The 25,005-nt window shown below is 50.4% G+C and overlaps 1 protein-coding gene across 2 annotated transcripts in view; it reads right to left on the bottom strand.

The window, feature by feature from the left end:
* The window catches only part of LOC147103016 (nuclear GTPase SLIP-GC-like), a 425,066-nt gene extending 403,114 nt beyond the window's left edge, over window positions 1-21,952 (bottom strand). For both annotated transcript variants that reach the window (XM_085962284.1, XM_085962285.1), the window contains exon 1: window positions 21,868-21,952. In XM_085962284.1, coding sequence (XP_085818410.1) covers window positions 21,868-21,910 — 43 coding nt within the window. In that variant the 5' untranslated portion in view covers window positions 21,911-21,952. The remainder of the gene's footprint in view (window positions 1-21,867) is intronic.
* Between the last annotated feature and the right edge of the window lie 3,053 nt (window positions 21,953-25,005).

Below are 25,005 nucleotides of genomic sequence, written 5' to 3'. Positions count from 1 at the left end.
TGTCACCCCTCACCCCCAGGACTGGCACTCAGTGCCCCCTCTCACCCCCAGGACTGGCACTCAGTGGCCCTCTCACCCCCAGGACTGGCACTCAGTGCCCCTCTCACCCCCAGGACTGGCATTCAGTGTCACCTCTCACCCCCAGGACTGGCACTCAGTGCCCCCTCTCACCCCCAGGACTGGCACTCAGTGTCCCCTCTCACCCCCAGGACTGGCACTCAGTGCCCCCTCTCACCCCTAGGACTGGCACTCAGTGCCCCTCTCACCCCCAGGACTGGCACTCAGTGCCCCTCTCACCCCCAGGACTGGCACTCAGTGTCCCTCTCACTCCCAGGACTGGCACTCAGTGCCCCCTCTCACCCCCAGGACTGGCACTCAGTGCCCCCTCTCACCCCCCAGGACTGGCACTCAGTGTCCCTCTCACCCCCAGGACTGGCACTCAGTGCCCCCTCTCACCCCCAGGACTGGCACTCAGTGCCCCTCTCACTCCCAGGACTGGCACTCAGTGCCCCCTCTCACCCCCAGGACTGGCACTCAGTGCCCCTCTCACTCCCAGGACTGGCACTCAGTGCCCTCTCTCACCCCCCAGGACTGGCACTCAGTGTCCCTCTCACCCCAGGACTGGCACTCAGTGCCCCTCTCACCCCCAGGGCTGGCACTCAGTGTCCCTCTCACCCCAGGACTGGCACTCAGTGCCCCTCTCACCCCCAGGGCTGGCACTCAGTGTCCCTCTCACCCCCAGGGCTGGCACTCAGTGCCCCTCTCACCCCCAGGGCTGGCACTCAGTGCCCCTCTCACCCCCAGGACTGGCACTCAGTGCCCCTCTCACCCCCAGGGCTGGCACTCAGTGTCCCTGTCACCCCCAGGACTGGCACTCAGTGTCGCTCTCACCCCCAGGACTGGCACTCAGTGTCGCTCTCACCCCCAGGACTGGCACTCAGTGCCTCCTCTCACCCCCAGGACTGGCACTCAGTGCCCCCTCTCACCCCCAGGATGTACTCAGTGCCCCTCTTACCCCCAGGACTGGCACTCAGTGCCCCCTCTCACCCCCAGGACTGGCACTCAGTTTCACCCCTCACCCCCAGGACTGCAAGGTGTGCGGCAGAAGTTCAATAAACTGACCAGGGCAGGCAAGGGAACAGCCCAGCCCCTGTCCCTTTTCTCCCATGGACACCGACCCGCTGTTCACCCTCTGGAATTACTAACTGCACAAGTCACCCTTCACTCTGCACTGTGGTTAAGAGGGACACTAACTCGGGATCTTACAACATGTGCCGCCATCTTCAACTCAGAAATTTCTACTCAAAGCTGAGGGTTTAATACAGGAGCTTGCAATGCTTCCTGAATGCCATCTGTTACCTGATGAAAACTGTAATGTATGTACCTTTAAGGGAGAGAACTACTTTTTACAGCTCCTGTATACTGTAGTACCGGCAGTGACCACTCCTGTATATAAACCCTGAGTAGGGATCTGTACCGTTAGTTCTAGAGTAACCCTCATTCAGTAAACACCTGTTGTATCGTTTCTCCTGCAGTCTGTGTCTTATTATACACAGACACAACATTGGCGACGAGCAGATTCGAACCAACCTGCAACTCTGCATCACCTCCCAGGGATTCGCTCCTGGAGAACAGTGGAAGGAGGTTGAGTCCAGAAGCACGGGCGTCGACCACGGGCAACCGCCCAGTCATCCAGCAGAAATTTGAGCATCACAGGGGAGGCTGTCGAGAGCCAGGCTTGGCTTTCCAGTCACGGTGGTCCAGCGAAATGAGCTGGCAACAGGTACTGCGCAGACCCTTCCCGGACAGAGGCGGCTAGAGCCGAACGAGCGGCACAGAAAAAGGCCGAGCAGCATCGACAGGGGAGAGAGAGAGGGCAGAGCGCGCAGGGTACAGCCGGTGTTCAGGACCGAGCGGCATCAACGGGGAGAGAGACGAGAGAGAGCAGAGCGCAGCCGGTGTTCAAGGGCCAGACCAGTACCTTATGCGATCCGCCCAGCCGTCGAAGCAGAGCTGGAAGGTTTGGAACGTTCAGGAGTACTGTCCAAAGTGGACTGGAGTGAGTGGGCTACACCCATCGTTCCTGTAATGAAGAGGTCGTTGAGTAATACGCCTGGGGAACCAAAGAAGGTTCGCATCTGTGGGGACTTTAAGGTGACAGTGAACCCAGTCCTTCACACTGTACAATATCCGCTTCCGCGGATTGAAGATATTTTCGCCTCGCTATCTGGAGGGAAACGCTTCACTAAGATTGATCTGGCCCAGGCGTACCTGCAAATGGAGGTAGAAGAAGCCTCGAAACAGTACCTCACGATCAACACTCATAAAGGTCTCTACCAATACAACCGGCTGGTGTTCGGGGTAGCATCAGCTCCGGCTATTTGGCAAAGGGCAATGGAACAAGTCCTGCAAGGGATTCCAGGGACCCAGTGTTATTTGGACGACATCCTGGTCACGGGCGAAAATGACAGTGATCACCTTGCCAACCTGGAGCAGGTGCTCACTAGATTGAAGGAATATGGGCTCCGAGCTAATCGCCACAAATGCGAGTTTTTCCAGAAGCAGATCTCACATTGTGGCCACGTTATTGATAAAGAGGGGTTACATAAGTCCCCTGAAAAGATTGAGGCAGTAGTCAAGGCTCCAGCACCGGAAAATGTGTCACAACTGAGGTCGTTCCTCGGGCTGGTGAACTACTACCATAAGTTCTTGCCGAATTTGTCTACAGTACTACACCCACTGAACACCCTACTGCAAACGGGGGTACCATGGAAGTGGAGTGACGAATGTAAACAAGCTTTCCAGAAGAGCAAAGCATTGATCACATCAAAAGAGGTGTTGGCTCATTTCAACCCAGCACGACCAATTCGGTTGGCGTGTGATGCATCACCCTATGGCATTGGAGCGGTGCTGTCGCACAAATTCCCGGACGGCTCGGAGAGGCCAGTAGCCTTTGCGTCTCGGTCACTAACCTCAGCCGAGTGCAACTACGCCCAGATTGACAGGGAGGCCCTCAGCCTAGTGTGGGGAGTGAAAAAGTTCAATCACTATCTGCACGGGCAGAAGTTCACCTTGCTGACTGACCACCAACCACTTGTCTCCATCTTTAATCCAAAGAAGGGCGTTCCGGTGATGACTGCGCAATGGCTACAAAGATGGTCCCTTTTTCTAGGGGCGCACCAATATGAAATCGAATATAAGGGCACGAAACAGCATGGAAACGCTGATGGGCTATCACGCCTGCCACTGCCTACTGCGGAGGAAGCACCAGCAGTGGATCCTGTCGAAATATTTCATTCGACTATAATTGAATGCTTGCCAGTAACTAACGCTGATATAGAGAAGGAGACCCGAAATGACCCGACACTGTCTCGGGTATATGATTTGACGGTGAAGGGATGGCCAGCGCATGGCGACTCACTGTTGCCAGCATTCTCATCCAGAAGAGAACAGCTGTCAGTATGCCAGGGGACCTTGATGTGTGGATCCCGAATGGTAATTCCACCCAAGTTAAGGGAGAGTGCTCAATGAGCTTCACGAAGGTCATCTGGGAGGGGTGAAAATGAAAAGCCTTGCTAGGGCTTATGTGTGGTGGCCGGGGATCGATCAGCAAATCGAGGACCTGACAAAGAGCTGCTCAGGATGCCAGAAGGTCCAAAATGCACCACCACATGCCCCTCTACACCCATGGGAGTGGCCCTCATCTCCATGGCAACGGGTGCATATTGATTTTGCTGGTCCATTCATGGACTCAATGGCCTAGAAATTCAGTATAGCCACGTTCGGGGCGCTACAGTCGGGCGGCCGCTAAAGTTTGCGCCCGGCGCAAGTTCGCGCCACCTTCGCCGATATTCAGTCGCATCGCCCCAAGAGGTTGCTGCTGCGCTAAAACAGGCGATGCACGACTATCATTAGGCGCTAAGCCGGCGGTTTGGGGTGATACCCCCGAGGGCAGGCGCAGCGCAGGTGCGGCGAGTTGCTGATTGACGGCAGACACTCTGGCGCCGGTCAGCTCTTAAAGGGGGAGGGTGGACTTGTCTGGCTGCCATGCCCTGCGCACTGCAGCCCTGAAGCAAGGCCTGACCAATGCTGGTTCATCAGTTCTACGCCCTGGACCATGGGGAAGCCCGCTATTCTTCCAAATCCCATTGTACGCTCTTGCTGCTTGTCCAGGGTCATGGGGAAGGAGATGTACTGACGTCTCCTTCTGAAAAGGGCATTGTTCACCTGTCGGATGCAGCAATGTACCGCGAACTGGGAGATGTTGGCAATGTCCCCAGTAGCGGATTGGAAGGAGCCGGTGGCATAGAAGTTGAGAGCCACCGTCACCTTCACTGCCACCGACAGAGACGTCCTGCTCCTCAGCTGTGGCTGCAGATCTCTGCGAAGCAGGTGGCAGATCTCAGTGACCACCTCCCTTCTGAATCGCAGCCTCCGAACACACTGCTCCTCAGACATGTTCAGATATGAGAACTGCTGGCGGTATACCCTGGGTGGGTAAGGCCTCCTGTGCCGACACCTGTTGGCCCTTCTCTGTCTGGCCATGACTGGCACTCTCTCACGGCGTCTCTGGTCCCTTTGAATGCAATGCAGAAAGCCAACGTTTCCACCCATTGTAGCCCCCATTACAGTATATGTGGCGACTCAAGGCTATGGCACTGAAAGTGAAATCCAAGTGCAAAGCTCTGGCCTGAAGCCAGAAGTACCTGTGCGAGCGCTGAGTCAAAGCAGAAAGCTCTCTGCCTTTGTCTCTCACACAGAAGGATTGGCACAAAATGGCTGTCACTTATAATGCAGGAGGAATCCCCTTTAAATAGCACCCCCCGCACCCCGCAGCGACTGGCAACCGTTCCCCTCTACCAGTCGCTGGGGGCGCCAGGCGCAAAGAAGGGCGGCGCCAGTGAAGTTCCGGTTTGGGGCGCACAAAGGGCGTTGCACGATGAAATGACGTCAGGATCTGCGCGCGCAGCTGAGCGCACGCAAAGACTTTGCGCCGACGCTAAATCTCTAGTGAAGTTGGGGAGAGGCGCAGATCGCGCTGCGCCCGGCCGCTAGCCGCCTAGCGCCCAACATCTCCTCCTCCTAAGGCGCTACCGGCTGGCGCAAGCAACTGAATTTCTAGGCCAATGTTTTTAATAGCCGTGGATGCGTACTCGAAATGGCCTGAGGTGATCAAAATGTCCTCCACCACCACGGAGAAAACTATTGCAGTCCTACGGACCATTTTTGCCAGGAACGGCTTGCCAGAGCAGATTTGCTCTGATAACGGACCACAGTTTGTGTCCGAAGAGTTTCGAAGATTTATGAAAAGGAATGGGGTAAGGCATTACACATCCGCCCCGTATCATCCAGCCACAAATGGATTGGCTGAGAGGTTCGTACAAACCTTTAAAAAAGCAGTAAAGGCCATGTGCGATGACGACATTCCACTGCAGCATAAGGTGGACAATTTCCTGTTAGCCTACAGAAATGCGACACATGCAGTCACCAACCAGGCCCCGGCCATGATGTTCTTTAACCGAAGGTTGAGATCTTGTCTGGATTTGCTCAGACCAAATGTACGAAGAGATGTTGAGAGTAAGCAATTCCAGCACATCAATGAGAAGCCGACAAGGAGCTTCAATGTAGGGCAACCAGTCTTGGCCCGCGACTACCGAACAGAGAAATGGCAACCAGGAACGATATGCACACGGCAGGGGCCACTAATGTACACAGTGGATGTTGGGGAGAACATTGTGAGACGCCATGCTGACCAGATCCTAGAGTCACAGGAACAAGTCAACCCCATGTCTCGGCCATACATACCTGGTGAGGAACCCGACGTACAGGCCGCATCTACCTCAGAAACAATAGCATTGGAAGCTGATGAATCAACTGAGGACAGGTTGCTAGAATCGCCTCCGCACCAAGAGCGAGACACTTGGGAAAGGCGTTATCCAGAAAGAATCAGGAAGCCTCCCCAAAGACTGAATTTATAAATAGACTATTTTCAGCTAATGTTGCATGTTAAAAGTGTTAATTGTAATTAGTTTGATATTTAATTGTTAAATGAGTGTTATGGTACTGTTAATCTAAAAGGGGAGGAATTGTAATGTATGTACCTTTAAGGGAGAGAACTACTTTTTACAGCTCCTGTATACTGCAGTACCGGCAGTGACCACACCTGTATATAAACCCTGAGTAGTGATCTGTACAGTTAGTTCTAGAGTAACCCTCATTCAGTAAACACCTGGGCCTAGAAATTCAGTGGCCTGCGCCACCAGTTTGCGCCCAAAGAGGGCTTTTGCGCCACTGTGCAAACCTACCGCGATATTTAGCGGGGCGCTAATGGTGGCGTTAGCCATTAGCGCTGCGCCGCCACCGATGACGTCATCGGTGTGCGCAGCGCCCCGCTGGCCATATTTGGTTGCTTCCACCTCCCCCGCGCCGGCTGCAAACAGCGACCGGTACACGGGGCCTACCTGTGCCGGTAGTGGGGCGATTTAAGGTGGAGGTGCGGCCGGCCGCTTTTTCGGCGGCCGCCTGCCCGCACCTCCGTCCCCGGCCTCCTACACCCACCCCCCCCCGCGGCATTGCCGGCTGTTTCCAGAGAGCCCGGCACTTCTCCTTGGTGCCGGGCTCATTTGCCGGCACTCGCGAGCGGGGATCGCACTGTTGCAGGCACCTCCCCCTCAAGAATGAGAGGAAGGCCTGCAGTACCGCAGGCTGCCGTGCCGCAGCGGGTGGCGCTGCGGCACTTTACACGCCGATATTCAGTTTCAGCGCCCCAAGCGGGGCGCCGAAACCTTTGTTTAGCGGCCGGCTTCCACTTGGGGCGCTGAAACTGAATTTCCCGCTGGTGCAAGTGGCTCCGCGCGCAGCGGTAATTCCGGCGCCCAGGCGAGCTGGGCGCCCCAAACTGAATTTCTAGGCCCTGTTGTACCGTTTCTCCTGCAGTCTGTGTCTTATTATACACAGACACAACAAAAACAAGGCCACCAGCCGCGTGGGTGATAATACACTGATCCCCTGTGGCTGCCTGAAATTAACCAGTGCCAGGGAAACTGAGTGTGGTGGTGACTTTCATCTTGGCCTCATGTAAGCAGCAGCAAATAAACATTCAGCATTGTAATATATGCCAATAAACTCCCAGCATTGTAATATATGCCAATAAACTCCCAGCATTGTAATATATGCCAATAAACTCCCAGCATTGTAATATATGCCAATAAACTCCCAGCATTGTAATATATGCCAATAAACTCCCAGCATTGTAATATATGCCAATAAACTCCCAGCATTGTAATATATGCCAATAAACTCCCAGCATTGTAATATATGCCAATAAACTCCCAGCATTGTAATATATGCCAATAAACTCCCAGCATTGTAATATATGCCAATAAACTCCCAGCATTGTAATATATGCCAATAAACTCCCAGCATTGTAATATATGCCAATAAACTCCCAGCATTGTTATATATGCCAATAAACTCCCAGCATTGCTATATATGCCAATAAACTCCCAGCATTGTAATATATGCCAATAAACTCCCAGCATTGTTATATATGCCAATAAACTCCCAGCATTGTTATATATGCCAATAAACTCCCAGCATTGTTATATATGCCAATAAACTCCCAGCATTGTTATATATGCCAATAAACTCCCAGAATTGGTGCCAAGCTCGAAATTCATTGAGGTGGGGGCGTAAGGGGGTGAAGCTCAGGCCTTTGCTGAGGACTGATCGTTCGGGGTCAGAGAGGGGAAGGTCAGAGGGGATAGTGAAAACACAGCAGTGGGTGAGATTGGAAGAAGGGGTGGGATCAGAGGAAAGTGAAGGGGAAGAAGGTTCCGGAGGGGCATTGGTGTCCAAGGGTTGTTGACACCTGAAAGGAAAAAAATAAGTTTTTTGTTTAAGCGCCGGATGGGGCGTAGGATGAAATGGAACTGCGGACCAGGACAGCTTTGAGATAGAGTGAGTCGGTGCTGCTGAAGAGAGAGGTTGAGAGCGTGCATGTGGCAGCACATGGCATTGAGCGTGGATCTCAGGATGTGGCGAGAGCAGTGGTTCAAGGAACGCTAAATATCTTGGATATATCTGTAATCCTGTTGGATCCAAAACATGAAGGGTGGAATTTCAGTTGGAATCCACGTGGAATAAGTCGGAGTCGGAGACAGTTGCTGAGGAAAGATATGTGGCTGTGAAGGCGAGTTTTGGTAGATACCTGATCAAACACGAGAAGCAAAACAGAAAGCAATGAAGATGAATAAGGTAAAAGAGACAAACAGAAATCCCATCAGAAAGAAAAGCAGGGGGGCACGGTGGCATAGTGGTTAGCACTGTTGCCTCACAGCGCCAGGGACCCGGGTTCAAATCTGGCCTCGGGCGACTGTCTGTGTGGAGTTTGCACATTCTCCCCGTGTCTGCGTGGGTTTTCTCCGGGTGCTCCGGTTTCCTCCCACAGTCCAAAGATGTGCAGGTTAGGTTGATTTGGCTATGATAAATTGACCCTTAGTGTTAGGGGATTAAATACGTGGGGTTACAGGGATAGGGTGGGATATTGGGCAGCACGGTGGCATAGTGGTTAGCACTGTTGCCTCACAGCGCCAGGGACCCGGGTTCAAATCCGGCCTCGGGCGACTGTCTGTGTGGAGTTTGCACATTCTCCCCGTGTTTGCGTGGGTTTTCTCCGGGTGCTCCGGTTTCCTCCCACAGTCCAAAGATGTGCGGGTTAGGTTGATTGGCTATGATAAATTGACCCTTAGTGTTAGGGGGATTAAAATATGTGGGGTTACAGGGATCAGGTGGGATATGTGTCGGTGCAGGCTCGGTGGGCCGAAATGGCCTCTATCTGCACTGTGGGGTATCTGTGATTCTGTGATTCTTCAAGGTGGGCATTCCTAGAAGAGAGGTAGCAGTGAGCCAAACACTAATGCAAAAGCAAAATACTGCGGATGTTGGAAATCTGAAATAAATACAGAAAATTCTGGAAATACTCAGGTCAAGCAGCATCTGTGGAGAAAGAGAGTTAACGTTTCAGGTCGATGACCTTTCATCAGAAGTGGAAAAAGTTAGAAATGTAACAGATTTTAAGCAAGTGTAGGGGCAGGGAAAGGGGCGAAGGGAGGAAAGAACAAAAGGGAAGGTCTGTGATAGGGTGGAAGGCAGGAGAGATTCAAAGACAAAAGGGATGATGGTGCAAGGCAAAATGGAACAAGTGAAGAAACAAAAGATGAGTCTAGAAAGGTGTAAATGGGAATGGCAGAATCATCAACAGCTGAAAAATAGGGGCCGAGGTTATGGTCTGAAATTGTTGGACTCGATGTTGAGTCCAGAAGGCTGTAAAGTGCCTAATCGAAAGATGAGGTGCTGTTCCTCAAGCTTACGCTGAGCTTCAGTGGAACAGTGCAAGAGGCCGAGGAGGGAGAGGTCAGAGTGGGAGTGGAGCGGAGAATTAAAGTGACAGGCGACCGGAAGCTCAGGGTCACGCTTACGGACTGAACGGAGGTGTTCCACAAAGCGGTCACCCAATCTGCGTTTGGTCTCCCCAATGTAGAGGCGACCGCATCGTGAGCAGCAAAAACAGTATACTAGATTTCAAGAACTACAAATAAATCGCTGTTTCTCCTGGAAGGAGTGTTTGGGGTCCTGGACAGTGGGAAGGGAAGAGGTAAAAGGGCAGATGTTGCATCTCCTGCGCTTGCACGGGAAGATGCCGTGGGAAGGGGAGGGGGTGATTAAGGAGAGTGGACCAGGGTGTCGCGGAGGGAGCAGGCCCTACGGAATGCTGAAAGGGGAGGGGAAGATGTGTTTGGTGGTGGGATCACGCTGGAGGTGGTGGAAATGGTGGAGGATGCTCCATTGAATGTAGAGGGTGGTGGGGTGAAAGGTAAGGACAAATTAAACCCCATCATGGTTCTGGGAGGGAGGGGAAGGGGTGAGAGCAGAAGTGTGAGAAATAGAACGGACATGGTCGAGGGCCATGTTGACCAAGGTAGAGGGGAATCCTTGGCGGAGGAAAAAGGAAGACATATTGGAAGCGCTAGCATTGAAGATGGTTCCTTAAGAGGAGATTTGATGGAAGTGTTCAGAATCATGAAGGGTTTAGATAGGGTAATGGCTGAAGGGTCAATAACGAGAGGGCACAGATGTAAGGTGATTGGCAGAAGAGCCAGTGGCAGCATGAGGAAATCTTTTTACGCAAAGAGTGGTTAAGGTTTGGAATGCACTGCCTGATAGGGCGGTGGAAGCAGATTCAATAGTAGCCTTCAAAAGGGAATTAGATAAATACTTGAAGGAGAAAAAATTGCAGGAATATCGGGAAAGAGGGGGAGTGGGACTAACTGGATTACTCTTCGAAAGAGCCAGCATAGATTCGATGGCCCGAATGGCCCCATTCTTTACTGTACTATTCTATGATTCCATGATTCAAATAAACTCCCAACATTGTAATATATGCTAATAGCTGCTTGGAGTCCAATACAGTCCCGGCAGCCCAGCTAAAACCATCCAGTGTCACAGGGTGGCTGGACTTTGTCGTCTGCTTGGACCAGTGGGTTCAATCCGGTTCCAGCCTGTCAAACAGTTTTACCCGGCCCGCAGACTGCCCCTCAGTGAGAAATTTTCCCCGAGTGCCCCTTGAAACCTTGACAGCTGAATTCAGAGCTCTGGAATTCGGTCTGTCCCGGAGCCGTCTCACGGGGCCTCGGAGCAGTTTCCAGAGCTCCTCCGCTGATCCGCATCTTGCCGCATGTTGAGTTCCCTACACACCCCTCCCCACTCGTGCTCCCTGATCCTCCAATCACAGCTTCACTTTTTCCCGCTCTCTCTCCGGTCACTTGCACTTTTCCTGTCGGGCTTGAGTGCTCAGCTCACGCCCGTCCTTCAGTCACTCTGCAGAGGGGTCTTGGCTCCTCTGCTCTGTAGCTAAACAGCCTTTTAAATGGAAATCAACAGAGAGGCTTCTGGGGGCCCAGGCCTGCAGCAAAACCAAGTCTAGTGACAAAAACACACAAAAGATGGTGGCCCCTGGCAGGATAGAATTCGCAGCATGAATTTAAGCAAGAAATTAGCCGATTGTTTTTCTAAATTTGGAAAAAAAAACACAGCAATGTATTTTCTGGCCGAGTACTGTCGGGAGGGGGATTGTGGGCCAGAAGAGTCCCAGCTTCCCCCTACGGTATTTCTTCATGTAGGGAGTTCCAGACGAGAAAAGATCACGGGTGATCGAGTTCTCCTTCAACCATCCTGGTAGTCGCATGAAACAACGATAATGGAGTTGTTGACTAATGATGGCAATCAATTTCTATCATTGGCCCCAATTTGAATTGGGGCAGGGTGGGTACGGTGCACACGAGCCTGAAGCAGGAGGTTGCACCGGGGACCCACAGGATCCAGCAGTTAGGAAGTGGTACAATGTGGGTGGGGGGGGGGTTTGGGGGCAAAGGCAATTGGCGGAGTGGGGGGAAGCCTGGGACAAGGGAGGCTCAAGTTTCCCTTGCTTAACCCAGAAGAGCACTCCTGCCCCACAAGGAAACCTCATTTTTTTTATTCGTTTATGGGATGTGGGCGTCGCTGGGAAGGCCGGCATTTATTGCCCATCCCTAATTGCCCTCGAGAAGGTGGTGGTGAGCCGCCTTCTTGAACCGCTGCAGTCCGTGTGGTGAAGGTACTCCCACAGTGCTGTTAGGGAGGGAGTACCAGGATTTTGACCCAGCGACGATGAAGGACCAGGATGGTGTGTGACTTGGAGAGGAACTTGGAGGTAAATTTAAACTTGCCTCGCTGGGACTCTTCTGGCCCACAATCCCCCTCCCGACAGGTCTGGTATGACAGGGAAACCATCACTGTTCCCCCACTCAGGCCTCAGGCTAAAATACCAGATTGGGGCCCAATCTGCATATTTTAAGAGGACCCCGCCAGCTTGGGTCGGGTGTCCTGCTCGCCTGCTCAAAAGAGCAGGTTAACATCGGGACCCGGCAGGCAGGTAGTGTGATTTGAGACGGTAAGTCATTTAACTCATTTTAACTGCAACCCACTGCCCAGTTTCTGTTACGTCCGTGTATAAAAAGACACAGACTGCGGAGAACGGTATAATAGGTGTTTACTCAACGTGGCTCAGACTGCAACTGATCTGTACAGATTACTACTCAGCATTATATACAGGTGTGGTCACTGCCAGTACTACAGTATACATGAGCTGTAAAAAGTAGTTCGCCCCTTAAAGGTACATACATTACAGTTTCCACCAGGTGGAGGAGTTAAAATCGGGGCCAATTAGTCTACAACACACTCAGACGTGACATGAGGAAAGCCCCAGTGAGGGAGAGTTTTGGGAGCTTCCCAAGCATTCACCGTGCATATGTCACGCCTTCGGCTGTTTCACATAATTTTCTTGTTCAGCAGCCTGAGAGTTACTCTAAGTGTAGCCGCCCCTCACAGTCCAAACTCTGCACCTTCTAGTTTCTGCCCCTGCTGAGTGTGTGGACCAGGATCCAACCCACAGTGACTGGCATATAGGAACTTACGGAGGATTCCCACTAAATCCTCTGCAGACCAGAGACTTGATCGGCTGAAAAAACAAATCAAACGTATGTGGAGAATGGAGTAGAGCTGTAAAATACAGAGGGGGCAGGGATCAGGTGGGTAATCACACCACTTGTCCAATGTCACATGCAGAGAACGGTAGCACAGTGGTTATGTTACTGGACTAGTAATCCAGAGATGCGAGTTCAAATCCTACTGGCAGCTGGGGAATTTAAATTCAATTAATTAAATAAATCTGGAGTAAAAAGCTGCTATCGGATTGTCGTAAAAACCCAGCTAGTTCACTAATGCCCTTTAGGGAAGGAAATCTGCCATCCTTAACTGGTCTGGCCTATATGTGACTCCAGCAATATAGTTGACTCTTAACTGCCTCTGAAATGGCCTAGCAAGCCACTCAGTTGTACAAAACTGCTATGAAAAACAGTAAGAAACAGCCTGACATAGTCATACTCACAGAATCATACTTTCAGCCAATGTCCCAAACTCCTCCATCACCATCCCAGAGGTGGCGGCACAGTGGTATACAGTCGGGAGGGATTGGCTCTGGTAGTCCTCAACATTGACTCCATGAAGTCTCATGGCATCAGGTCAAGCACGGGCAAAGAAACCTCCTGCTGATTACCACCTACCGCCCTCCCTGAGCTGGTGAATCAGTACTCCTCCATGTTGAACACCACTTGGAAGAAGCACTGAGCGTAGCAAAGACACAGAATGTACTCTGGGTGGGGGACTTCAATGTCCATCACCAAGAGTGGCTCAGTAGCACCACTACTGACCGAGCTGGCCCAGTCCTGAAGGACATAGCTACCAGTCTGGGCCTGCGGCAGGTGGTGAGAGAACCAACACGAAGGAAAAACCTACTTGACCTCGTCCTCACCAATCTACCTGTCGCTGATGCATCTGTCCATTAGAACTGTACACGAAATCTCGTCTTCACACTAAGGATACCCTGCATTGTGTTGTGTGGCGCTACCACCATGCTAATTGGGATAGATTCAGAACAGATCTAGCAGCTCAAAACTGGACAACTGTGGGCCATCAGCATCAGCAGAACTGTATTCCACCACAATCTGTAACCTCATGGCCCGGCATATCCCTCACTCTACCACTACCATCAAGCCAGGGGACCAAACCTGGTTCAATGAGGACTGCAGAAGAACATGCCAGGAAACTAGCACCAAGCATACCTAAAAATGAGGTGCCAACCTGGGGAAGCTGCAACACCGGAAGCAGCATGCTATAGACAGAGCTATGCAATCCCATCAAACGGATCAGATCAAAGCTCTGCAGTCGTGAATGGTGGTGGACAATTAAACAACCAATGGGAGGAGGAGGGACTCCATGAATATTCCCATCCTCAATGATGGTGGAGCCCAACACACGAGTGCAAAAGACAAGGCTGAAGCGTTTGCAACCATCTTCAGCCAGAAGTGCCGAGTGGATGATCCATCTCAGCCTCCTCCTGAGGTCACCACCATCACAAAAGCCAGTCTTCAGCCAATTAGATTCAACTGATATCAAGAAACGGCTGAGCGCACTGGATACAGCAAAGGCTGTGGGTTCCGACAACATCTTGGCTGTCATACTGACGACTTGTGCTTCAGAACTAGCTGTGCCTCTAGCCAAGCTGTTCTAGTACAGCTACAAAACTGGCATCTACCCAACAATGTGGAAAACTGCCCAGGTATGTCCTGTCCACAAAAAAGCAGGACAAATCCAATCGGGCCAATTACCGCCCCATCAGCCTACTCTCAATCATCAATAAAGTGGTGGGAGGTGTCATCGACAGTGCTATCAAGTGGCACCTGCTCACCAATGCTCAGTTTGGGTTCCTCTCGGCTCCAGACCTCATTACAGCCTTGGTCCAGATATGGACAAAAGAGCTGAATTCCAGAGGTGAATGGGAATTAGAGGGACAACTCTCCAGTGGCTGGAGTCATATCTAGCACAACGGAAGATGGTTGTGGTTGTTGGAGATCAATCATTTCAGCCCCAAGACATCGCTGCAGGAGATCCTCAGGGCAGTGCCCTAGGCCCAACCATCTTCAGTTGCTTCATCAATGACCTTCCCTCTATCATAAGGTCAGAAGTGGGGATGTTCCCTGATGATTGCACATCTGATCAGAAAAGATGGAGTAGGGAAATGGAACAACAGAGGGTGTTCGCCTGGGAGAGGTCCCGCTTCGTCCCGCATTAAAAGGGGCGAAAAACATCGGCTGAACAGTGTTCAGTGCCATTCACCACCCCTCAGATAGTGAAGCAGTCCATGCCTGCATGCAACAAGACCTGGACAATGTTCAGGCTTGGGCTGATAAGTGGCAGGTAACATCCACACCACAGAAGTGCCGGGCAATGACTATCTCCAACAAGCGAGACTCTAAACACCGCCCCTTGACATTCAACGGCATTACTGTCGCCGAATCCCCCACCATCAACATCCTGGGGGGTCACTATTGACCAGAAATTTAACTGGACCAGCCACATAAATACTGTGGCAACAAGAGCAGGTCAGAGGCGAGGCAAGAGTACTCTCCACTGGCCTGGATGAGTGCAGCTCCAGCAACACTCAAGAAGCTCGACATCATCCAGGATAAAGCAGCCTGCTTAATTGGCACCCCATCTACCACCTTAAACATTCACTCCCTCCAACACCGGCGCACCGTGGCTGCAGTGTGTACCATCTACAAGATGCACTGCAGCAAGTCGCCAAGGCTTCTTCGGCAGCACCTCCCAAACCCGCGACCTCTTCCACCTAGAAGGACAAGGGCAGCAGGTGGTTGGGAACACCACCACCTCCAAGTTCCCCTCCAAGTCACACACCATCCTGATTTAGAAGTTTATCGTTGATCCTTCATCGTCGCTGGGTCAAAATTCTGGAACTCCCTCCCTAACAGCACTGGGAGCACCTTCACCACACGGACTGCAGCGGTTCAAGAAGACGTCTCACCACCACCTTCTCAAGGGCAATTAGAGACGGGCAATAAATGCTGGCCTTGTCTGCAACACCCACATTCCATGAAACGAATTTTTAAAAAAGAGTTGAGAAAGAGATCAAAAGCTGGTGAGTGAAGGACTGGGATGTGGAGGTGAAGACAGCGAGCGTCCTCCCCGAGACCGAACCCAGGGACCGCTGACACCGAGACTGAACCCAGAGACAACTGACACCGAGAGACTGAACCCAGGGACCACTTACACCGAGAGACTGAACCCAGGGACCACTTACACTGAGAGACTGAACCCAGGGACAACTTACACCGAGACTGAACACAGGGAGCACTTACACCGAGAGACTGAACCCAGGGACCACTTACACTGAGAGACTGAACCCAGGGACAACTTACACCGAGAGACTGAACCCAGGGACCACTTACACCGAGAGACTGAACCCAGGGACCACTTACACCAAGACTGAACCCAGAGACCACTGACACCGAGAGACTGAACCCAGAGACCACTTACACCGAGAGACTGAACCCAGAGACCACTTACACCGAGAGACTGAACCCAGGGACCACTTACACCGAGACTGAACACAGGGACCACTTACACCGAGAGACTGAACCCAGGGACCACTTACACCAAGACTGAACCCAGAGACCACTGACACCGAGAGACTGAACCCAGAGACCACTTACACCGAGAGACTGAACCCAGGGACCACTTACACCGAGAGACTGAACCCAGAGACCACTTACACCGAGAGACTGAACCCAGGGACCACTTAAACCGAGAGACTGAACCCAGGGACCACTTACACTGAGAGACTGAACCCAGGGACCACTTACACTGAGAGACTGAACCCAGGGACCAGTTACACCGAGAGACTGAACCCAGGGACCACTTACACCGAGACTGAACCCAGGGACCACTTACACCGAGAGACTGAACCCAGGGACCACTTACACCGAGAGACTGAACCCAGGGACCACTTACACCGAGAGACTGAACCCAGGGACCACTTACACCGAGAGACTGAACCCAGGGACCACTTACACCGAGAGACTGAACCCAGAGACCACTTACACCGAGAGACTGAACCCAGAGACCACTTACACCGAGAGACTGAACCCAGAGACCACTTACACCGAGAGACTGAACCCAGGGACCACTTACACTGACAGAATGAACCCAGAGACCACTTACACCGAGAGACTGAACCCAGGGACCACTTACATCGAGAGACTGAACCCAGAGACCACTTACACTGAGAGACTGAACCCAGAGACCAATTACACCGAGACTGAACCCAGGGACCACTTACACCGAGAGACTGAACCCAGAGACCACTTACACCGACAGACTGAACCCAGAGACCACTTACACCGAGAGACTGAACCCAGGGACCACTTACACCGAGAGACTGAACCCAGAGACCACTGACACTGAGAGACTGAACCCAGAGACCAATTACACCGAGACTGAACCCAGGGACCACTTACATCGAGAGACTGAACCCAGAGACCACTTACACCGAGAGACTGAACCCAGAGACCACTTACACCGAGAGACTGAACCCAGGGACCACTTACACCGAGACTGAACCCAGGGACCACTTACACCGAGAGACTGAACCCAGAGATCACTTACACCGAGAGACTGAACCCAGAGACCACTTATGCCGAGAGACTGAACCCAGGGACCACTTACTCCGAGAGACTGAACCCAGAGACCACTTACGCCGAGACTGAACCCAGGGACCACTTACACCGAGACTGAACCCAGAGGCCACTTACACCGAGAGACTGAACCCAGAGACCACTTACACCGAGAGACCGAACCCAGGGACCACTTACACCGAGAGACTGAACCCAGGGACCACTTACACCGAGAGACCGAACCCAGGGACCACTTACACCGAGAGACTGAACCCAGGGACCACTTACACCGAGAGACTGAACCCAGAGACCACTTACACCGAGAGACTGAACCCAGAGACCACTTACACCGAGAGACTGAACCCAGGGACCACTTACACCGAGAGACTGAACCCAGGGACCACTTACACCGAGACTGAACCCAGGGACCACTTACACCCAGAGACTGAACCCAGAGACCACTTACACCGAGAGACTGAACCCAGGGACCACTTACACCGAGAGACTGAACCCAGGGACCACTTACACCGAGAGACTGAACCCAGGGACCACTTACACCGAGAGACTGAACCCAGGGACCAATTACACCGAGAAACTGAACCCAGAGACCACTTACACCGAGAGACTGAACCCAGGGGCGACTTACACCGAGAAACTGAACCCAGAGACCACTTACACCGAGAGACTGAACCCAGAGACCACTTACACCGAGAGACTGAACCCAGAGACCACTTACACCGAGAGACTGAACCCAGAGACCACTTACAGCGAGAGACTGAACCCAGGGACCACTTACACCGAGGGACTGAACCCAGGGACCACTTACACCGAGAGACCGAACCCAGAGACCACTTACACCGAGAGACTGAACCCAGGGACCTCTTACACCGAGAGACTGAACCCAGGGACCACTTACACCGAGAGACTGAACCCAGGCACCACTTACACCGAGAGACTGAACCCAGGGACCACTTACACCGAGACTGAACCCAGGGACCAGTTACACTGAGAGACTGAACCCAGAGACCACTTACACCGAGAGACTGAACCCAGGGACCACTTACACCGAGAGACTGAACCCAGGGACCACTTACACCGAGAGACTGAACCCAGAGACCACTTACACTGAGAGACTGAACCCAGGGACCACTTACACCGAGAGACTGAACCCAGAGACCACTTACACCGAGAGACCGAACCCAGGGACCACTTACACGGAGAGACTGAACCCAGGGACCACTTACACCGAGAGACTGAACCCAGAGACCACTTACACCGAGAGACTGAACCCAGGGACCACTTACACCGAGAGACCGAACCCAGGGACCACTTACACCGAGAGACTGAACCCAGGGACCACTTTCACCGAGAGACTGAACCCAGGGACCACTTACACCGAGAGACTGAACCCAGGGACCACTTACACCGAGAGACTGAACCCAGAGACCGCTGACACCGAGAGACCGAACCCAGGGACCACTTACACCGAGAGACTGAACCCAGAGACCACTTACACCGAGAGACTGAACCCAGGGACCACTTACACCGAGAGACTGAACCCAGGGACCACTTACACCGAGAGACCGAACCCAGAGACCACTTACACCGAGAGACTGAACCCAGAGACCACTTACACCGAGAGACTGAACCCAGAGACCACTTACACCGAGAGACTGAACCCAGAGACCACTTACACCGAGAGACTGAACCCAGAGACCACTTACACCGAAACTGAACCCAGAGACCACTTACACCGAGAGACTGAACCCAGGGACCACTTACACCGAGAGACTGAACCCAGGGACCACTTACACTGAGAGACTGAACCCAGAGACCACTTACACCGAGACTGAACCCAGAGACCACTTACACCGAGAGACTGAACCCAGGGACCACTTACACCGAGAGACTGAACCCGGGGACCACTTACACCGAGAGACTGAACCCAGGGACCACTTACACCGAGAGACTGAACCCAGAGACCACTTACACCGAGAGACTGAACCCAGGGACCACTTACACCGAGAGACTGAACCCAGAGACCACTTACACCGAGAGACTGAACCCGGGGACCACTTACACCGAGAGACTGAACCCAGAGACCACTTACACCGAGAGACTGAACCCAGAGACCACTTACACCGAGAGACTGAACCCAGGGACCACTTACACCGAGAGACTGAACCCAGGGACCACTTACACCGAGAGACTGAACCCAGGGACCACTTACACTGAGAGACCGAACCCAGGGACCACTTACACCGAGAGACTGAACCCAGGGACCACTTACACCGAGAGACTGAACCCAGAGACCAATTACACCGACTGAACCCAGGGACCACTTACACCGAGAGACTGAACCCAGAGACCACTTACACCGAGACTGAACCCAGGGACCACTTACACCGAGAGACTGAACCCAGGGACCACTTACACCCAGAGACTGAACCCAGGGACCACTTACACCGAGAGACTGAACCCAGAGACCACTTACACCGAGAGACTGAACCCAGAGACCACTTACACCGAGAGACTGAACCCAGGGACCACTTACACCGAGAGACTGAACCCAGAGACCACTTACACCGAGAGACTGAACCCAGGGACCACTTACACCGAGACTGAACCCAGAGACCACTTACACCGAGAGACTGAACCCAGAGACCAGTTACACCGAGAGACTGAACCCAGGGACCACTTACACCGAGAGACTGAACCCAGAGACCACTTACACCGAGAGACTGAACCCAGGGACCACTTACACCGAGAGACTGAACCCAGAGACCACTTACACCGAGAGACTGAACCCAGAGACCACTTACACCGAGAGACTGAACCCAGGGACCACTTACACCGAGAGACTGAACCCAGGGACCACTTACACCGAGAGACTGAACCCAGGGACCACTTACACCGAGAGACTGAACCCAGGGACCACTTACACCGAGAGACTGAACCCAGAGACCACTTACACCGAGACTGAACCCAGGGACCACTTACACCGAGACTATAAAATGGGAATCAGTGAGCCTCAGTGTGAGAAATGGTCACAGTGGTGAAACCAGCTCTAGTGAGGGCAAAAGGCAGGTAATGGATGAAGATATGATGGTGGAAACAGATAGCGACTGATGGGGCAACCTTATCAGAATCCCTTTTCAGACAGGCCAACGATTGGATGTAACCAGTGTAACACCTGCATCCGCCTGTTCTTGTCCCAAAATCCCAAATCTAATGTCAATGATGTCTTTTTCTGTGAGAAATGTAGAGATGTGAAAGAAGGGAGGAAATCGGGCTCGGGCCAGAAGGAAGGTTCCTTGAATGAACAAATCATGAGGCTGTTTTATGACTCGTCTGTGTAAGATAAAAACAACATAAAATGAAAAAAGACGTGTCTAGTGACAATGTTGTTGTCAATAGTGATTTCTAACCCAAACCCTAATCCCTATCCCTAACTACCAACCCTAACCCTAACCACTGCGCCTAATTCTAACCCCTATCCTAACCTCTAACCCTAAATCATGTATTGTCAACAGCCTGATGCAGAGTCGTATTGTGGTGTCAATAGACATTGTGTTGTCCCTGATGAGGCAGGTTGTGTTGTCAATAGTCACTCCAAACCTGGGGGCGTGGGGGAAAGGTCATCCAAAGAAACCTTGAAAAAAGCCCAGAGGGAGTTACTTTATTTGAACTGTAAAGGTTACAGAGTAAAGCATGCAGATTGCCATGGGAAGGAAGGACTCCTCATTTCCCCTCTTCTTACAGGTTTCCTTCCCACTGTGGAGCATCCAGAGATAATGCTTACAAGGTGTCTGCAGCTGAGAGTGTTATCTGGTTGTGGCTTATCGCTAACAATCACTGAGACAGCCAGCTGTGGTTGTATAACAGATCACAAATACAGGTCAAACAAGACAGGTGCATTCCTGACCAGATTGGTAGGTGGCTCGGTCTCGGGTCCATTCTGACTTTGTGTTCATTCTCTTATCATCTGTCTCATATTCAACACATATTCCAGGGCAATATGATAGAAATGTTTAAAATTATGAAAGATGGGATGGGGTAAATAGAAACAGACTGTAGCCAGTTGTTGAGAGGTCAAGACAAGGAGCCATAGATACAAGATTAAATGCAAGAGATTTAGAACAGAGGGCAGGAGAAACCACTTCACACAGAGTGGTGAGGCTGTCGAATTCACTTTCAGGAATAGTGGTTGGGGCACAAAGTTCTGTGGTGACAAGCGGTTCTCATGTTTTATCGAAGACAGGCCTCAGCCCAGTTATTTGCTCCAAATGTTGAGGCAATGGTTCAAGCTAAGAGGAACCAGGGATCGGGAGCAGCAGTAGCAGTAAGTAAAATCTAAATGTAAGTAAGTACCAATATTGTTTATCTTCATCTATTTCTATTTTAATAACTTTTACTGAATGTGGCCCATGCCAAGTGCCAGGCCCACCATATACAATGAGCTTGGGCTATACTGAGCCCGGGGGTAAGATACAGGTTCTGGCTGCAGCCAAGAGCAGTTTTCTATACTGGATAGATATCGGCTCTATACAAGTCTGAAGCAATGATAAGTGGGGCTACACCACCACCATGATTCCCACCCTTCCACCAGCCTCTCCAGTGTCTCTGGCACTTGCCTCCCCAGTGTAGTGAGGAGGGTAGTCTTTCATGAGTGAACCTGGGACTCAATCATTTTCTGAAGCCAACAGTAAAAGGCTCCACATTGTAACACAATGAGCTGTACCTGTGGAAGTGCTGGTGGCTCCCTCTGAATCAGCCGGCTCCATTGTATTGATCTGATCTGAAAGAAAACCATTTCTATTAATTGCCAACGTGAAGATGACCGTAGTTTTAACAGTTAGAGTGACCCTGACTGTAAACACTTAGTGCAACTCATCTTCTTTCTATGATGTAAGCCTTTCTCAGTTCCTCAGTCCAGTCCATGAACTCTAGAAAATAGAGTGTGTATACTTTACAGTAAACTCTCATGCTGTGGGCTGGCATGTTACAAGTGCAGGCTGGTCCGCATTACAAGTGCAGATTGGCATGTTACAAGTATGGGCTAGCATTGTTACAAATATGGACGTAACCTTGTTTTGAAACAGTTTTTCCAACTATGTGATTGGAGTAATGCTGTGGTTAAGGAAAGACAGAAACTCCAAGTGCTAAACTGGAATAGAAAGCACAACAACTAGAGAAAGAAAAGCAAAATACTGTGGATGGTGGAGATGTGAAATAAAAACAGAGAATTCTGGAAATACTCAGCAGGTCAGGCAGCCTCTATGGAGAGAGAAACAAAGTTAACATTTCAGGTCGATGACCTTTCATCAGAATTGGAAAAAGTTAGAGGTGCAACAGGGTTTAAGCAAGTACAGGGGCAGGGAAAGGTGAGAGCAGAGGAAAGAACAAAAAGGAAGGCCTGTGATAGGGTAGAAGGCAGGAGTGATTAAATGACAAAAGGGATGATGGCGCAAGGCAAAAGGGGATGGTAATGGGACAAGTAAAGAAACAAAAGATGGGTCTAGAGGAGGAGTAAATGACAACAGCAGAATTATTACCAGAACCTGCTGTCCGAAAAAATGGGAGCAGTGGTTATTATCTGAAATTGTTGAACTCAATGTTGATTCTGGAAGGCTGTAAAGTGCCTGATCGAAAGATGAAGTGCTATTCCTCGAGCTTCCGTTGAGCTTCATTGGAACAGTGTAGGAGGCCAAGGACAGAGAGGTCAGAGTGGAAGTGGGGCAGTGAATTAAAATGACAGGCGATCGGAAGCTCAGGGTTACACTTACGGACTGAACGGAGGTGTGCCGCAAAGCGATCACCCAATCTGCATTTGGTCTCCTCAATGAGCAGCGAAACAATCTTTCCAGGTGAACCAGCGATTGACTTGTACTTCTTTCAATTTTGTATACTGTATTCACTGCTCATGATGCGGTGAACAAGTATAGAGAATTGGGACTCATTGGTGAGTCGCAACTCCCTATACTTTCACGAATGTCTCGAACAGCATTGGTATCTTGGTAAGCTTTCAGTGACAGGTCCAATGAACGTGCATTGCTTCAGCTGTTGGAATTAAGCTAAAGCCTCCATTGGAGCTCCCTCCAATCGCCAAAGAACAATACAACAGAACAGCTTCAGACTTCCTTATATCTTTAAAATTATTGAGCAAGTTTGTTCGACAAGAATTGTAGAAGAGAATAGCAGTTTTAATATACATTTATCTATTTACCACCTAACTCCTCAACAGGAAAATAATATTTGGATTTTATCTCAAAGTATAATAACTTTTATATTGCAGAGTGTTTCTTTTCTTATATTTCATATCTGCAGGAGCCCGTATTAATTTAATAATCTCTTGGAAGTTTCAAACCATTTTTTTGTCAGCGGTTTCAAACTTCCTTTTCCCAGAAATGTTCAAATTGACTCTCAGAATCAAACAGAATAGCCCCATAAAGATCTCAGAACTGTGACTGCCTGGATTCGGAGTAACTGACCATTGACATTTTTAAATTAACTATCCGTTGCATAAAAACTGAACCAATTCCACAGCATTGTTTGCATTTAATTAATCCTCTCATAAACCTATAACCAACATAACTTTTTATTACAATGTTACACTGAGTTAGCTTTGTACAAGAATTTGAACTGCAGCCAGTTTTTTAATTGCTTGTGGATTATGACTGGATTTAAGAGCTGATGGATAGGCTGAAGGCATTAAAGGAAGCTGAGGCCCCAGGTCCAGATGCACTAGGTTACTCATTGGGACATGATCTCGCAGGTATCTTTAGGGAAGTGAGAATCTCTGAGGTAGTGAGAGCTAAAAACACTGTGTAAAAGTGGCAAGGGATATCACACAGTCAAATGAGAAAACCAGGAAAGATTAAGGGTTATTATTCCAAAAAAACTGGAGACAAGGTTGAGTGTATATGAAAGCACAAAACATTCAGAACAAAATTAGAGAGTTAAAACTATTAATAACTATGGAGGGATATAGCGTGGCTATAATAGAAATGTGGCTCATGTTTAAACAGACTGAGAACTCCATATTCCCTGAAATGGCACTTTCAGGTAAGATAGAGATCAAAAGAAGGCGGGGTGGCAGTGTCAGTGAAGGATTCCATCACAGCGTTAGAATGTAAGAATGTCCTAGGGGTTGTATTAAGACAGAATACATGTGGATATAGTTAAGACATGTGAAGAGAAACGGTACAATCCTTGCTGTGTATTACACACCACCAAACAGTGAGGATAAGACAGAGGTGGGGATCTGCAGATAGTTCAGAAAGAGATGTAGGAACAACAGGGCAATAATATTAGGCGATTTTATCTATCCTAAGACAGACTGGGATGAAGATATTGCATGTTTTAGAATGTATCTAGGACTGCTTCCCAGGTCAGTCTGTTTCTAGTCCAAAAAGAAAGGCTCATTGCTTAATTTAATTGTGGGAAATGAAGTGAGAGAGAAGAATTGGGAAATAGCAATCACAACATAGTTTGGTTCAGCATAACAGAAAAGGATAATGAAGAGTTAAAGATAAGGAAAATGAACTGGAAAAACATGAAGTTGAGTGAAACAAGGTGGGATCTGCCCAAATTAACTGGGCAGAAAAGTTAGTTAAACAGGTTGATGGATCAGCAATGGGAATCTTCAGATAGGAGACAGATAAGAGTGCAACGTAAAATATTCCTATAAAAGTGAAAAGGATATCAAATAGAGTTCCATGATTAAATAGAGAAATTAAAAGTAAACTTAAACTAAAAAGGAGGCATACGATAAAACAAGGGCTAACAATACTAAAGAAAATTATGAGGAATATAGAAAGTCTAATGGAAGATGAAAGGAAGATTAGAAGGGTTAAAAGGGAATATGAAAAAAGCCAGC

Source organism: Somniosus microcephalus, chromosome 20 (assembly GCF_052327205.1).
Source record: "Somniosus microcephalus isolate GS21.2 chromosome 20, FLI_Smic_1.0, whole genome shotgun sequence".
Lineage (NCBI taxonomy): Eukaryota > Metazoa > Chordata > Chondrichthyes > Squaliformes > Somniosidae > Somniosus > Somniosus microcephalus.
Note: the sequence above shows the minus strand (reverse complement) of the source record. Positions and strands in the feature narration are given on the sequence as shown.